We start from the raw sequence: 16,934 nt of genomic DNA, 5'->3' as shown, positions 1-16,934 counted from the left end.
ATACCAAAAAAAAAAAAAAAAGAAAAAGAAAAAAGAAATCCCATTCCTGGCTATTAATCCCTGCACCCAGGAGGCAGAGGCTGGCAGATCTCTGTGAGTTCAAGGCAGCCTGGTCTACTTGGCAAGCTCCAGGACAGCCAGGGCTACATAAAAATATAAAAGTTCTAATTCCTGTTTGCCTCTGAAATCTCCCAAACCAACAGTACCTCCAACTGACAAAGCTTGGAAGGTTCCGGTGTGAATGAGGTGGCCACAAATGTAACTCGAAGTTGGGAATTATTCCTCCCTTTGTACTGGATCTCCTGTAGCCCAGGACAGCCTTGAACTCTGGGGGCAGAGGGTAACTCTGAACTTCGCCTTCTTACCTCCATTGCCTGGTTTTTGCAGGGCTACAAGCAGAACCCAAGCTTTGTGCACGCTAGCTAGGCTGTCCACTCTGATAAACAGTACTCAATCCAGGTTTCATTTTTAAAATGAACCCTTCTAAGTCCTCAAGGAGTTTTAGGATTATAATGTACTCATCATCTGCTATGGAAGGTAAGGAAGGTACCACATACATCTTTTAGGCACTTTTTTTATTTTCAAAAAAAATTGTCGTTAATATATAAACATCTCATTCTTTCAAAAAATTCTACAACTATACAGCTGCTTGCTCCGATATTGCATAGGAAATTACCACAATACAAAAATAAGGGACAAAGAAGCAGAAGAGCAGCCGGAGTTATGCTGTTGATGTAGGTGTGTCCACATATAAACATCTCGAAGCCTCTTACAAAACTATTTACACCTTTGTCACCTATTTACACGTTGAAGCAACTTTTCTAACAAACAAAACTATAATTTATCAAGTTATGAAAGTTGTTTTCTAAAAAAACTTACTATTATTACCACAAAATAAATAATGATAAACAATATTTTAAAAACAAAATTAATTTTCCATTAAGACCGCTTTTGGCATTTTGCTTTGCTTATGATTTCTGCCCTTTGGTTAACAGCATCAATGTCACATTCCTATCGATATTGCATACTGGCAAGCTTTCAACCTATCACTGATATTAAAGGCAGACACCGAGTCAGTAATAACAGATTAACTACGCTGCACCGTAATTTCAGTAAAATTACTGTGTCTCGCTGGGTATTACATGCAAAAATCAACATAAATTGTCATTTAACCGACAGTACCGCATGAGCAAACATTCCAGTCTCAGAAAACTGCACCGGAAGCTGAAAGCTTCCTCGAGGGAAACCATGTATGGGACAATCATGTCAGTCCCTCCCCACTTGAAAAAGATACTGTTTAACTTATGGTAAGACCTTTAGCTTCTGTGTCTTGTAACTATATCTTTAAGCTGTTCAGTTTAAATTCACATAAAAAAAATCTTTCATATTTAAAATAATCTTATTTCAATAGAGAGTAAAATCTTCATTTTACTTTCATTTGAATGATTATCCCCTCCCCAAAGAAATGGATTTGGTAACGTTTGAGAATTTATGGATGGTATCTTGCCATAAATTCTAACCGTAAATGTATTCATTAATTATTTTCAAAGTATGATTCCCCAAACAATCCTTAAAAACTTGTAATAAACCTATAAAGCTGATTTGCGTTATTTACAAAATCTTGAATAGCAAATATAGGCAACTCATATAAAAACAAAACAAAACAAAAACACATTTGTTCAATGGCTGTTTGTGAATTCCCGGGCACACAATGTACCTCCCTCTATGGAAATAATCTAATCTCGAGAAAAAGACGAGTCCACATCAAGTAAAATCTTGACAGTCTGTCTGGGTGCCTGCCAACTGGTTCGTTTATCCTAAACAGTGTCACAAATGATTGCGTGCGCAGCCTGGGTAGAAGGAGCATATGCGCCCCACACACCCCACGCACCCCCACCGGTTCCCCTGCTGAGCTGTCTGGAGATGAAGTTTGCTGAAATAAAGCCAGCGGGTGAACACGACAGCAAGCCTCCGGGTTCTCAAAATGACCAAACACTTTGGTATTGATACAATGTATTCCCTGTTGCCTCAAATATACAAAATATACATTTCCAGTTCTTTTGATTTTTTTTTTTTATACATATATAAAGTTAGGCCTGCCGTTTGAAGGATGGCGGGGCGGACTGCGAGGCGCGGGGCGGGCGGCGGCGGCGGCGCGGGGCTCAGTTCTGGTGGCGCTTCATGTGCAGCGCCAGGTGGTCGGAGCGGGAGAAGCTGCGGTTGCACACCCCGCACTGGAACGGCTTGGCGCCCGTGTGCTTCCGGTAGTGGCGGGTCAGCTCGTCCGACCGGGCGAACCTCCAGTCGCAGCCGTCCCAGTTGCACTTGTAGGGCTTCTCACCTGCGACAAGCAAGAGACAGGGTGAGGTGGCCTGCTCACAGCCCACAGCCCAGCTAAGCAGCCTCGGCACAGCCAACAAACCAGAAAACTTAACTGCGCCTTTGTCTACAACCCATAATCCGAACTAGCATTTGCTGATTGATACACGTGTGTGTTGGACCTCTTCTGTATCAAGTGCTGCTCCACAAAGGTTATCAACATTGATTCCATGAGGCCAGGCATGGTATCCAGCACTTGCAAGGCAGAAACAGGTGGATCTCTGAGTTCTAGGCCAGCCTGGTCTACATAGTGAGTTCCAGGACAGACAGGGCTACACAGAGAAACCCTGTCTCAACCTCCATCCCAAATGTATTCAATGAACACTTTGGCAATTGTCTAGGCCACAACAAATTGTGGAATACAATAAATAAAGTAAAAAGCTCCTGCATCTAACAATGAGATGTTATTTGAGCTAACCCTGCTGTACAATTTGTTTGACTCCTAATGTTCTCCCAAATTTACCAGCTACTTAACTTTCAAAACTACTAAATATTTATAATACAAATTTCCTTTGCTGTTTAAGATCCCTATTCAAGATCCAGGTATTTTTCTATGCAAATCCCCAGATTCCAAGTCTTTGAGCACTAAAACTCGTCTTGACTTTTATGTTCTTGGTCTTGCTGGAGTTTTATGGGTAATGCCCCCCCACCCCAGCTTCTTTTCAGAAAGGTTTTCTTCTGGCCTGAGGCAGAAATACTACTAAAAAGTTTGGTCTGAAAGAAACTTGGGGCAGTTGAGTAGATCAACTTCACTAGCCTTGTCTCACTTAGCTGTGTCACCACAGCTGTGACTGCTCAGCTCAATGTGTATGTCCAGTGGCTGTGGCTCGTGCACCCTTCAGGGTCCTGATCACCACTGTGCCCTCCAGCCGCTCAGGACACAAGCAGCACAGGCCAGAACGGATCGCGTGAACCTGGTCCCATGCCACCGCAACCTCCTTCACTTACAGGACACTCACCCCAGCCTTCCTTCTGTGCCCCTCTTCTGCCTCTGACCCAAAGCACACATATGGCTAATCTGCTTTTTGTTTCCTACCATTGCATTTAAAAAAAAATTCATCTCAGCCACTCAGGGTGGTAAATTCCTGTAATACAAGTCTTGGGGAGACTAAGGCAAGGAGATCATTGGCTACATATGTAAGGTGCTTTCTCCAAAAGGGCAAGTCTAAATGTCTCCTCCATCACAGGTGCACGCACACACAGGCACATGCACACACACTCCCATCTTTTGGGTATTTGACCTTGTAGGTCAGTCTGGTGAACTTAAAAGCTGTGTGCTTTGCTCCCTCCCTCATAGAAAACTCAATCTAGAAAGTTACACTAACACTCAGGCTTTGCAGGAACAGAAAAGTCATTTCTCTTCCACTTCCATTCACACACAATGCTGGATTCACAGAAAGATATTTTTTAATGGTGGTGGTAAGTATCTGGCTCAGAGATGTCAGTCACACAGAGGAACTTCACACAGAGAGGTCTAGTGAAAGTAACTTACAGTAACAAGCATGGCTTTCCTGTCATTCCACGCGGGAGAGGTCTAATTCTGATGTTTAGATCAAGAAAAAACTTCCTCAGGAGTCCCGATCTCAGAAGGATCATTCAAGCCTTCTCAATTTAATAATTGCATAGCATAGAACGAAGTTTACAGCGTTTACTTTAGAAGCAGGAGACACTGAACTTTTTGTTCACTGTTTTTATTGGCTGCAAAGCAATAAACTGCACTGATATTTTGTAAAGTTGACTTTACTGATTGGTTGACACACAGTAGCCATTAAAGTTCCTAAAACATTTGGGGTTTTGCTCTCAATTTATGTGCACCTATAGCTCATTCCGCCAAGAATACCACCAGTGTCTGCAAGGGCAGGAACTGGGGCCAAGACTTCCAATAAAAGCAAGGACAACTATCCCCCCACTTGGGGCTGTTTCTATGGGATTTGTTCAAGTGTCAACACTGTTCAAGTAAAACATCGCACAGGAAGCTGGTACCCCATTTCTGGCTAAGGCGCAGACTCAGGCCTTTTTTCCTCAGCCAGAAACACTACGGCCAGTACTTCTGGGAAAGCAAACTGACTTCCTCCAAGTTATATTTCAACAGGATAGAGCTTTCAAAAGTTTAATTGGATTTTTAAAGAATCTCTTTCCAATACCACCAATTTGAAATACTCAGTTAAGCTCTTTCAACATCCACTGTATTTGTAATTTTAAGTCCTCCTCATGCTGCTAGAGTCAAACTGTGCAAAGGCAAAGTGGAAACAGTGGCAAGGCTGTGCAGTGTGGAAACCCTTCTACAGTGTGCATTTTCCTCCCTACCTTAAAATTAGAGATGGCTGGTGAAGCCCCAGTCTCTGAAATATATGGCCAAAATTAAACATGCAGACACCATACTTGCAAGGCTATTTATTAGCATATTGTGTATTACTGGTACAGCAAAACCAGCAACAGTAAGAGGCAAGGCTCTGTCGGGGGCCCCAGGACTCCGCTCCAGAGCTAAGGTAATTACATCGTTCGCCCCTGACAGTAAAGTTAGAAGCTGACTGACTGGCTCCACCTTGGGCGTCCTGGCCTGCCATTTTCTCTAATGTCCCACTTAAGTCTTCCATTAGCAAACACTATCACACCCTTTGAATGATTCAAGGAACGAATACATACATATTGTTCAAATTTACTTAGATTCTACCGCCTCTCATGAAGGGAAAGGGATAGCTAATGGACTCCGAGGCCGGAAGGCCTAGACTGTATGAGGTTCAAGGTACACTGTGGCTGCCCAGGCCCTTTACAGCTCTTTTAGGGCTTGAGGGCCCCGAAGGCTGTTCCATAACTAGGACCGGCAATCTGCAGACGCTACCCGAAGGAGGATTCCTTCCCCTGGGTTCAAGAATGCTTGTCTCACCCAAGCATTAAAAAAAAAAGAAATGAAAAGAAACAACACTATCTCTCTTTTACTCTGATGAACATATTTTTAAAATGACTTGTGAACCTACTACAATAGAATGGAAGGTTTCTCTGCTCTGCTGAACATAATCAATTGTCCCATACCAAGGCCCTTTTCTAGAAAGGGCTACATAGACTGCTGTAACAAAGGAAATGAAGTAAGTCTAAGGCTTATTACAGCAAATTTATGTACTTTCCTTCTCAACGATGAAAAGATGGTCTAATCAATACAGAATGATAAAAGTGCCAAACCACCGGACTGAAGCCGGTGCTGATTCAAGAGGAGACAGCCTGAACTCAATGCCTAGTGATGGCGCGTGCTCTCTGACCCACAGCTCTTCTCCCTATCATCACCGACTTGTGGGTTTGTTCATTTCTGAAGTAGACTAGATGCCACGCTTGCTAATAAAAGGGGGAAAAAAGAAACCATTTGAGGAATCATGGAAAATATCTGAGAAGAGTGAGTGATTTGGACTCATGGACTTGTTTCTTTACACAGCCTCGCCGGTACTTTTCCGTGCAAAGACTTTACCGGGGTTTGTAGTCTCCGCTTCTTGTAACAAGAGGCAGCTCCACTCTCTGTATAAGCCGAAGCTTCCTGGAGGTGAGGAGTGGCCGTCTGAGGAAACTTATGTGAAGGATATTATGGAAACCCCTTCTTCACATTTCCCAACCTGTCACATTCTCTTACATCCCACTCCTCTTCCTCCCCCGATCTAGAAAACCTGCCAGATCATGAGTAGCCATCGCACTTGGTACCCTCACCACATACACCATGCTGACTCTGACGGGGGCTCGGATGAGTCAATGGTCCAGTGCTGGAGAGCCAATGCCCGTAAGAGGCCCTGGGCGGGGAGGGGGGAAGGATGGGTTGTATTTTGTATTCCTGGATCCTCCCTTTGTTCTGCACCCCTACCTACCTATCTGCTCTCCTACTATCTATCTTCTCTACCTGTCACCACAGTGCACAGTCCAAGCCTGAGCAGTTATGTTCATAATGGAGGAGAGGGAAGGCAGGAGGAAGCTGATGTGAGGCTTGCAACCACAGGGGTAATCTAAATAGGTATTAAGGTGAGAACCTTGACTTGAGTGTCTTCAAGATCAAGTACTGGAATCCCTTATCCTGAAGGTACCCAGGACATGGACTCTCTAAACAAATTTCCCTCTGTAGAACTAGAATAGTCCAAGGAATTCTGAAAGAAGCCTTCTATGGGGAACCAGAGAGAGAGCGCTTATCTACTGAAGTAGAATGGAGGGACGCCCTTGCTGTGGAGCCTGAAGGAAGGGAGGGACAGGAGTGGGTCCCTTGCTCCTATACTTGGCTGCTTCTCAACCTCAACAAGCACTAACAGTGGAAACTAAGCACCAGTTCAGGACTCCTGACAAAAAGAGGCTGCTTCCCTTTGGTTCTTTTTAATGTCCCCAAACTAACTTAAAACGAGCCAACAAAAAGGCCGCCTAAAATAATCAGTGAAATGCTTTGTTCATTAAAAAGGGTGGGTTGGGGGGGCAACAAGAATAGCCTTTTCATTTCATCCACTCAGCTCGGTGATGATGCCCTTTCCTTCACCTGGCCACCCTGCTCAGCAGCCAGAGACATTAGTTCTCTGCAGATGTTTTAGGCAGAAGCTGGCCACTTTTGTGCTTGTAAAGCAAACCTTGTCTTTGATCAGACCTGTTAGAGGTCCATGAATATGAATTATTACAGGCGGACAAGGAGTCACTAACCCTCAATTAGGACGCGACTTCGCTTCTAATCTTTCACCAGAAAGGATGTAGGCCATCAGGTAGAACTAAAAATACCTGGCAAGAGAAAAATTCCTGGGTAATTAAAATATATATTTTTAAATACTGCTCTCTGCATTCGTCGGACCATCCTTGGCTGATTGCTTCTATTTCAATTTCAGCAATTCTATCACATCTACGCAGGCACTGTCTCGTCCCACTAGCTGAAAAACTAAAGGGTAAGATGAGGTTAATTCTCTGGATTCGTCACAAAACCAATCAGAAATGTCTGCTGAATTAAATTATACTTAGCCTTTGATAAGCCTTATCATCTCGACACAGTGTTTGATCAATTTCCTATGTAAATGTTTTTCAGATGGAAGGACTTCCCAAAGCAAAGTTAGTGTTCCCAGTGAGTCATCGAAAAAAAAAATTGTTTCTAAGCTTTCTTGTTCATAAATAACCTTTCTTGGGGTCTAAATCGACAAGTCTCTTAAGCCACTACTTAAAAAAACATGGCTGTAAGTCAGTATAAAATATAAATCTCAGCCAGGCTCCATGGCACACGTGTAATCCCTGTAATCCCTGGGGAGACAGAGGCAGGCAGATCTATCTCTGAGTTTGAGTCTAGTCTGTTATACAAAGCAGGTCTACACAGAGCAACCCTGTCTCAAACAAAATCAAAGATACAAATGAAATACAATACTTAAAATACTAGTGCCTACCACCCAATGCTGAATTTTGATTGATGCTTTTCAGCGCAACAGTTTTAAATATATGAAAATCACTAGATTCACCTACAATACATTTTCCTTATGTGATACAACAGGTTATGCAGCTAGCCGATATCCATCTATTCTAGATCCAAATCATGAGCTTCATCATCCATTATGGCCTGAAAAGAAATCCTTCCCGGTTCTTTTAAAGCCTCCCCCACAACTCCTTCCATAGATTAGTCTGAACGTTCTTTTCAGTAGAAAAATGCCTATAATAAAAATTTCAGATGTCAACACTATCAAAACTGTGTCGGATATAACCGATGGAACATGAGTTCTCAGCGAAGACCTGACTCCACATTTCTACATAGGATGCTCCGTGCCCAAGTCAGACCTAGAAACTAATGCAGAAACCAAAACCATATATTTAAAAGCACACAAGGAAGCTGGACACAGTGGTGCATGCCTGTAATCCCAGCACTTAGGGAGTCAAAGGCAGACAAATCTCTGTGAGTTGAGGCTAGCCTGGTCTGCAAAGTGAGTCCAGGACAGCCAAGGCTACACTGAGAAACCCTGTCTCAAAAAAGTATACAAGGCAACATCTTTTAAATAAACATCACTAGATATTCCTGAAGTGGGCTAAGGATGGTGGGGATTTAACCTTCATCAGGGGATCCTGAGCACAGTTCTCAAGGGTCCATTTTGTGCTGCTGTCATGTTGGTTTGTGAGTTTCTAGCGGCCCCTCCCTTCCTCCTTTTTCCATCCCTGGCCAGCAGAGCCCTGCAGACTCCCGGTGATGCTCCCAAATGCTTCTTTGTACAACTGCTGATTCTACCTTACTCCAGAAAGCCAAGGCTGAAAATTGTCCTGTATCTTCATAGCGGAATTTGGGGACAGGGTCTGTTGCGTAGCCTATTGCTAAGGTAGCCTAGAATGCAGAGAGTTCTGTCTTTAAAAGACAGGCATATAAACACAGAAACTATAAGCTATTTACAGAAGAGTTTATCAGTCAATTACGAGGGCAGGATTATGTGTTTTTTGAAAGGTAGTCATAAATTTTAGAATGATGGCAATGTGTACCTTCCTTTGCAAACAAAACAAGGCATAAGAATTTTTAATGAAATGTTCTTTCAAATGCTACTAAAAAGCACAAACAGTTTGATTTGGAAATGGACCACTCGACGCTGCCCTAACATTTCTAAACAGAAGCATATTAATATGTGCACAGGCATCACCAAGAACATACACATACACAATCACCCTCTTACCCACACCTATATGAACCCACAGGTGTGTGGTCTTAGGTGCAGATAAACGCAGATACAGCTGTGTGTCGGGGATTGTCGGACCCTACACACCAAAGGTTTGAGCTTTTGTATGCTTTCTATAAAGTCCAAATCCATGGACTTAGGAAACATGCAATGTCACACTTGTGATTCAAAAAGCGCACTGCTGTTTTACTCTTCTGTCCCAGTTGAGGAAGAATAAGCTGCGTGGTGGACATGCTATTATTTGGTTAGCTTATTCATTCGAACTCAGGCCCCTCGTTAAACAGACCACAGATGAAGGTTGTTTTAATTGCTTAAATCAGCTGAGACATGGTAACTTCACATTGGCTACACACGCTTCCCACAGAAGTGCAGGGGCGCCTCACGTCCTGCCGGCAACCATGAGAAAAGCATTTCTTTTATATCGTCAAACACACAACCAATCAATATTGCCAGGTAGTTTTTAGAGTCTCCTTACGGGTTTTCCAAGTGGGAGGAAATAGGACAGAAAAACAGGACGTGCTATTAAGTCAGAGGTACTGTTCAAAAAGGACACAAAACTGTTTCATCTACCTGGGCATTAGAAGGGGAAAGAAAACAACAACCCCGAGCCTCGGCCGGCTTCCTGTACATTCACTGAGCAGGAGCCGAGGGAGGAGACAATGGTAGCCAGCACACAGGTACTTTTAAAAGGCATTGTCTAGAAACTAGAAATGAAGAGAAAGCCTCAATGCCCTATGATTACCTAAGAACGGGTTTAGCCGGAAGAGCGAGTCTGTTACAAACCCTCCCCAAGGCATTTGAAAGACTATCAAACAAAACTTTATTAACTGTATTACATGGCCTTCCTCATTAGATGTCTAAGGCCACAATATTTACGGTCGAAGGAAAAAAGTCCCCCCCATGAGACCCTAACTAGGCCTAGATCCTGTCTTGGTTTGCTTTTTTTTTTTTTGCTTTTGCTTTTTTTCTTTTTCTTTTTTTTAAGTACAGGCATTGTTCAGGCTACCCACTATTAAATTTCTTTGCCAGCAGGTCAAGTTCCAGGATCCCAGGTACAAGCATTCAGAGCCGTAAATCCTGACAGGGGTGGAAAGGCTATTTAGATATGGCCTGACTACGTCCCTGCAAAGAGCAGTTGATTACATCGTTATATGCAATTGCGCACTTCTTTTATTATGGGGACTTTAACCTCGAAAATGCATTCCCTCTTTCCTATCTCCAGTTTCAAGGACTTCTGATGAGAGGAGAGGAACGAGAGGGGAGGAACGAGAGCTCAAATGTTTCTAGCTACTACTTCCCCTTGACAAAAAGCTCAAAAGCCCAAGCTCAGTGTTTCCCTAACACAACAGTAGTCTGTAGTGTATGCTTTTTAGTATTTCTACATGGAATCTTCTGGTACCTGTCAGCTGTACTGGAGACATTTTAGACGGGAGTTTTTACGTAGTTACCTGCAAACAAAGAAACCTCAGGCCCCCAAAATTGATTGCTATCACAGATAAATGTATGAGATGCGTGTCTTTAAAATCCATTCTTGGAAACTGGCATCTGCAGTTTGGATTTTAGTAGGTGTTCAGCTCCCAGATACCAAGCAGAGACTTCCTAACACGCATACAAAATGTCTGCAACCATACTCTCACAGGGCTCTGGTTCAGCACTGACCTTTGTTCAAAGGCTTTTACTTTTTAATGCAGCAGTTAGAGATAACTACTTCATTTATCAAAACTCAATTTCCATAGTAACATCTAGCCTAGGGAGATTCAAGTCCTCACAGTAATCCAACAACCCATTCAAAGGAACTGTTGAATACTTTGGTTTCCATAGCAATGATGGAATAATACATTTTGCTAGGTCACTGCTTTTATTAGCAAACTTATTCTTTGAACTTTAGGTAAGGAGGGTGTATTTATTGAGGGGAAAAAAATGCAGTCACTTTTATATCTGTTTTTTCCTTTAGGGCTATTCTTTTTCTTTCTTTCTTTTTTTTTTTTTTAATTATAATAGTAACCGTCCAAACACTTGAAAATATTATGGGTATGTGGAGCCCTTTAATAAAGCATGCTACCGAATTTAATTTTAAAAGTGTTTTTGATACGAGGCTTCAAAATTAATAGCTCCTACAAGGGATTGCTGTGAATGTAACAGAACAAATCATCGTACAATTAAGAGACTGAACTTAAAAGCATGCTACAAATGAAGATGAAATGAAGACTGGGGAGAAATGAGGTCCTCTCAAACCCAGGGCTGGGGTTGGGTGTGGAGTGATGTACTGCCCTTCATTCTGACCACCCTGTTTCATACTCTATAGACCTTAGGCCTACTTTTCAAACACAGCAAACACGCTAAACACAAATATTTGAAGCCAGCGGTGAAACTACAGATAATATGTTAAGCACTGCTGCTTATTAGCATGATAAGTGGAAAAGTTTCGAGCATAAAAGGGCAAGATGGTTTACCAAGAAGAATTTTTTTTCCTTCTTTCAAGACAGGAATAGCATTGACATTAAAGTTTTAAAATCCATTAGTAAACAGTGTTGTTTACGTTTTGGGGGTCATTAATTCTACGTGAGGTGACAGGGCAAGGTCTCACTGAGGGAGCCTCAGCCTTAGGCTTCCTAGAACCAGTTTCTTGGGGAACTGAGTTTTGAGCCAAGCCCTTGCTGAAAGGGTAGGCCATTAAAAAATAAAAAGTTGACAGAAGAAAGAAGAGATCAAACACGTGTTGGCTTTTAAAAGGATGAATGCCACTTGTACTATTTACACAACTCACGGAATTAACAAGAAAATTACCTACCTGTATGAGTCCTCAGGTGAGCTTTTAGATGAGACGACTTTGTATAAACTTTTGTGCAGCCTAAAATAAAGGGAACAGAGGAAGAATAGCTTGTCATTTCCAGGGCCTTTTGAAATCTTCACATTTGATGATTCAGTGTCTAAAATCCGGCTTTAAAAGATGAAATCTCTTGTGCTAGATGTAATATTGGAAGCTTTGGCTAAGACGTTAGGGCGCCTTCCCCCCTGACATTATCAGAAGGCAGAGGTGATCTGCTTTATGTATCACTCAGGGAGCAAAGAACACAGGTGATGCAGCCAAGCAACAAAGGAAAAATATGTGTGTATATTCCAGTAGGTACTTTTTACCATAACACGTGTTTCGGTGACTTGAGAACTATCCTAGTAGATAGATATGTATTTTTTAATTTAGTGCATGTAGAGCTGACAGTGCTGAACAATTATCCAAGATAACTATAATTTTCTACACTCCCACTTTCTTGTTTTTTCATTTAGCATGTCATGTCACATCACACGCCACAGCCAATAAGTTATGACTGGTATTAATCATAAACTCGCTTACGCCTGCAACTTGGAGATATATTTATTACTGTCCAATTATATTTTGGGTCATGTATCTCATTCAAGAATGAGGATACACTAACGGAACCAAGCATTCTTTTTTGGTTGTTATGTTCTGTTTCGGGGGAAGGGGGTCCTAGAGAAAGTCTCTGTAACAGAGACCTGGCTGTCCTGGACTCCATTTGTAGACCAGGCTGGCCTCATCTATCTTGGAGATTCGCCTGCCTCTGCCTCCCAGTGCTAGGATTAAAGTATGTACCACTATGCCCGGCTGACCCAAGCATTCTTAAATCTGTCCTGTTAGCAGCCTTGTACCTGCCAAGAGGTACCTGTAACCTGAACCTCATTACACACTATTGTCTCTCACCCTGTTTAATCTCCAGAGACTTTTTTTAGAATGTACTGCCACAATTTCTTAGGCTTAATGAAATGCAAGTTTTGTGTACTACTAAAGAGAAAGAAATCCACTTATTCCCTAGAAATGTTCTAGCCATTAAAAAAAAAAAAAAAAAAAAAAAAAAAAAAAAAAAAGGAATTATTATTTGAGACACAGGATCTTACGATGTAGCCCAGGCTAGTCTGAACAGGTACTCTTCCTGCCCTGGCCTCCTGGCCTTGCTGCTGGGATTAAAGGCATGAACTACCATGGTCCATTCGCCATTTTTTTTTAATACATAAAACAAACAATAGACTATTACCTAATGATATACCAGCATAAAATGCAGAAATAGAATACTAAGAAAAAAAAAAAAAACAGGTGATTTATTTTGAACTGTCAAGTCCATCTTTCCCATGTACTTTCATGCCTAAGGTTCAAAATGGTGTAAACCTGTGAACGCACACACAGACATTCAAGCGCATGAAATACTACCAATGCTCCAAGCACACAGCCCACATACCAGGGTATTCACAGTAGTGGATGCGTCGTTTCTCCAGGTCAGGGTTACTCCTTCTATTGTATCTGACAGGCTGGATATTTGGTGAAGTCACCGGCAGAGTGGCAGGTAAATTTGGATTGTGGATTGCCAGTTTAGAGGCGATTGTAGCAGCATAGGACGGAGGTGGAGTTAAATTCTGGAGCATCTCGGCTTGTCTATCGGGGCTTCCCGGCTCTGAGCTCGGTGGTGACGGGGGAAAGTAGGTGGCCTGCTGGGGAAGGAACTGACTCGGCATGGTGTACGTGCAGGGGGGCATGCCCTGGAACTGTTTCATCGCAGTCTGCGGGACAGCAGAGGTGTGTGTGGTGAGGCCTGCCATGGCAGCCGACATAGACACGTTGAGGGTGTCCATTGCTGCTGTCTGGTTTGTAGAACTGGGCATGTCTAGATCCGGTGTATTCAACAGCTGGTACAGGTGCCCCTGCTGGGGTGGGACAGAGAGATGAACATCTGGGCTGGGAAGTTCTTGTTTGATGAAGATATTGTTCACCTCTGGCGCTGCCGTCTGGTGGGAGCTGAATATACTGGTGAACTCAGGGAGGGCCTGGGTCGGGGCCGGAGGAGGGGCGGCCGTCTCACTCTGGTGGCTGAAAATGGTAACAGGCTCTGTCTTGATCTGTGTGACGCACGGTCTCTGGGATTTGTAGAGGCCAGTTCTCAGGTGAGTGATGTCCGGAAGGAAGACGTTCATGTTGATGCTGTAGGGTAACCCTTCACTGTCGGTAAAGAACTGGTCCACCACTGAGGCACTGTCGCGTCTGTACTTCTTATGCTCTGGGATTATTGGAACTGGAGGAAGCTGAGGGGTCAGGTACTTCTCCATTTCACATCTTGTCTGAAAGGGAAGAGATACAAATACACATAATCCACCCAGTGCACTCGGGAAGGACAAAGAGGGCTTACTGAAAACTCAACAGCCTGAGTGCTGGGGCCAACTCCTAAGTGTTGCTTCTCAACACAGGAGTTTATTTTGTCAATTGTGTAATTACCGGTTAACCAAAAGTCTGCACAACACGTCGTTAGTAAAATCACTCAAGTCATCCCCAGACAAAAAGTGAAAGAGGTAAATGGAGGAGGGGAGCAAAGAGAAAACGTATTCGTTTCTGATGCAATCAAATCTCACCTCCCACCCCCCCCAAGGATAAATCTCAGTTAAAGTACCGTGTCAGAGTATGGCCAAAATGCCTCAATTCTATTCCCGCCTGTTACATTTTCAGGTGTTTTCCTTGAAAAACACAACCTTTGCAAATCTTAAAAGGGCTTTTTGTGGGCATAGTTAGGTTACCTCATCTCTACAGAATATAAAATGTTCTTTGGCCATTTCAGTCCCTTTTTGATTAATAAGAACCTCAACATTTTGGAGCCAAACCCTAGATCCACTGTGACAAAACAACTGTTGTGTTCAAACGGTTTGACCTAAATGTTGATTTTTTTTAACAACAGATTCGGTAATTGGTTAATATAATAATGAAACGTTCCTATTCCTATCCCTATCTACAACAGATCTTTAATTATCAAGGAGAAAAAAAATCACTCCCTTGGTAGACGGGTGCTGGTGCTAAGATGCCCGTGGGTGGGGAGAGGCTGCCGAACTGCCAGCACAGTCATCAGCAAAATATTTATCATGTCCTCTCCGTGGGCCAATGCTACATTCCCCCTTCCTCTGTAAAAAGCACGGCCATCCCTGAGCCTCTTGCTATCTCCTGACAGAAAAACTACCCAAGTAAAGTGACCTAGTGTCTCCCAGGCCCTGATTGCTTAACGTACACAATCCAGCTACTGAGCAGCCAGCGCCTGTCTTTCCCCAGCTCTCTTCTCTACTAAAATAATGAAAGCTTTCATTTTTTTTTCCTCCCAATTTTTCTTGACATGGAAAAGTGGTTAGAAAAAGATCGAAACACAACCAAATTAAATGGTTCATAGCGCAGAAGAGCACTGCACCTTCATCGGTGAATAGGAGTCATATTCTTGCTCTTTAATTTTCAAAAGAATGTCACCTCGGACCTCAGATCATCAAGATCTGGATGTGGACGAGGACGGACGGGATTTCCCGGATATGCACGACTTAAAAATAAAGATTCATGCTGTAGCCATGTGAGTCACATCTGACAAACGCCACTGTCCTCTAAAAACACGACAACACTGGCAGACCCCGAGAAACAGGCGCTGGGCGCAAATTCACAATACAGCAAGAGGCTATTAAACCAGGCGTCTTGAAATAAACCGAACTAAACCCTTTCGTGCACTGCGCTCCCGTGGCAGTTAGTGGTTTCTGATTTTAGCTCTTCCAGCTGTTTGCATGTGGGTCTGTTTCCAATTTTTTTTTTCCTTGGGACTAGCTAAAAGTCCCGGGAAGTTTTTTCTGGGCTATATGACTCCCGTGCGTGGGCGAAAGAAACAGGCGCTTGCTCTAATTCGGCTGCTGGGCAAGTGTAAAAGCCAACTGCCAGCTTTCAACGCGACTCCGGGAGGAAATTTACGCGCACACCAAGAAAACAACACCCCTGGCCTTCCCCCCTTCACCCCGTACGTTTCTTTAAGGAAAAGGCAGTGTTCAAACACAACCCTTAGCTCTTCTGACTGTAGTTCCCGAAAAGGGCCCTACAATCCATTCTTAGTGAGCCTCGGGGATATATAAGCGGAACCCCAGTATTCCAAACTGTATTTCTACTCCATCCCAAACAACAGGCAGGTGGACTTGTCCAAGGCGAGGGCCATAGGGAGAGAGCGGTCAAGGTGAAGTAATCTAAGTTGAGCGTGGGTACAAGCTCTTCATCTCCACGCAAGAAAACAGATAAGGTGCGCGTGAGCCTCGGACGGGCAGATGGGGGGCGTCTCCCCCCCACACCCTGCACCCCCATGCACCCCGCGGGGCCCCGTCTGGGAGCGCAGGGCGGGGCTGCCCACCCGGGGGCACCCGGCTCCCGCGTGCCCCAGCCTGGAGCGGCCCCTGTCGCCCGCGCCTCGCACTGGCGGGACACGCCCGAGCCCGGGGAGGGAGGCCGGCGGCTCTCGGCTTACCTGGACCAGCTCCTCCGAGGGCAGCCGGCCGGCGGCGGTCGGCGGCGGCGCGGGCTGCGCGGGCGGGTGGTGGTGCGCGTGTTTCAGGTCGTCTCCGGGGAAGAGCGCCGCGTCGCGGGCCGGGTTCGCAGCGCCCAGCACCGGCTTGAGCTGCGCGAACACGGGCTCGTCCTGCGCGGCCGGCGGCTGGGGCACCGGTCCCAGGCGGGCGCTCATGGTCAGCACCCGCGTGGCCATGGGCGGTCGGGGGTGGGGTGGGGGGGTGGTCTACGGGCGCGGGGCTGCTGGGCGATCTCGATTCCCACCTCGCCCGGGCTGGCGCGGGACGGCGGGCTCGGCGCGGGGGGACCCCCCTGGGCCGGCAGGCAGCGGCTCACAGAGGCGGGCGCGGAGATCGGGGCTCCCGGGCTCAGCCACGCGTCACCGCCGAGGTCCTCCGGACGCCACTTTCTCCCGCCCCGCCCCGGCGCTCGCTCGCTCCTCCGCTGGAAGCCGCTCCCACCACCTCCTAGCCCCAGCAGCAAGCTCCGAGCGCGCGTACCTGCCCCGCGACTACTGACACTTGACGCCCGCCTCTATTTCACCCAACTCCAGGGGGGCAGGG

At 44.8% G+C, this 16,934-nt stretch overlaps 1 protein-coding gene across 1 annotated transcript; it reads right to left on the bottom strand.

Moving 5' to 3' along the window:
- Positions 1-558: 558 nt before the first annotated feature.
- On the bottom strand, positions 559-16,896 carry Klf5 (KLF transcription factor 5). The gene is made up of 4 exons (XM_021650186.2): positions 16,331-16,896; positions 13,271-14,144; positions 11,812-11,871; positions 559-2,341 (listed from the first exon to the last, which is right to left on the bottom strand). Exons 1-4 carry the CDS (start codon positions 16,565-16,567, stop codon positions 2,163-2,165), a joined length of 1,350 nt encoding a protein of 449 aa, XP_021505861.1. The 5' UTR covers positions 16,568-16,896; the 3' UTR covers positions 559-2,162.
- Between the last annotated feature and the right edge of the window lie 38 nt (positions 16,897-16,934).

This window comes from Meriones unguiculatus, chromosome 9 (assembly GCF_030254825.1).
Source record: "Meriones unguiculatus strain TT.TT164.6M chromosome 9, Bangor_MerUng_6.1, whole genome shotgun sequence".
Classification (NCBI taxonomy): domain Eukaryota; kingdom Metazoa; phylum Chordata; class Mammalia; order Rodentia; family Muridae; genus Meriones; species Meriones unguiculatus.
This window is presented reverse-complemented; position numbering and strand designations above follow the sequence as displayed.

Coding starts and splice junctions, on each gene's coding strand:
- Klf5 (XM_021650186.2), bottom strand. CDS start 16,567: ATGGCCACGCGGGTGCTGACCATGAGCGCCCGCCTGGGACCGGTGCCC. Junction 11,872..13,270: donor CCACTACTGTGAATACCCTG/GTATGTGGGCTG, acceptor CCTTTATTTTAG/GCTGCACAAAAGTTTATACA. Junction 2,342..11,811: donor TCACCTGAGGACTCATACAG/GTAGGTAATTTT, acceptor TGCTTGTCGCAG/GTGAGAAGCCCTACAAGTGC.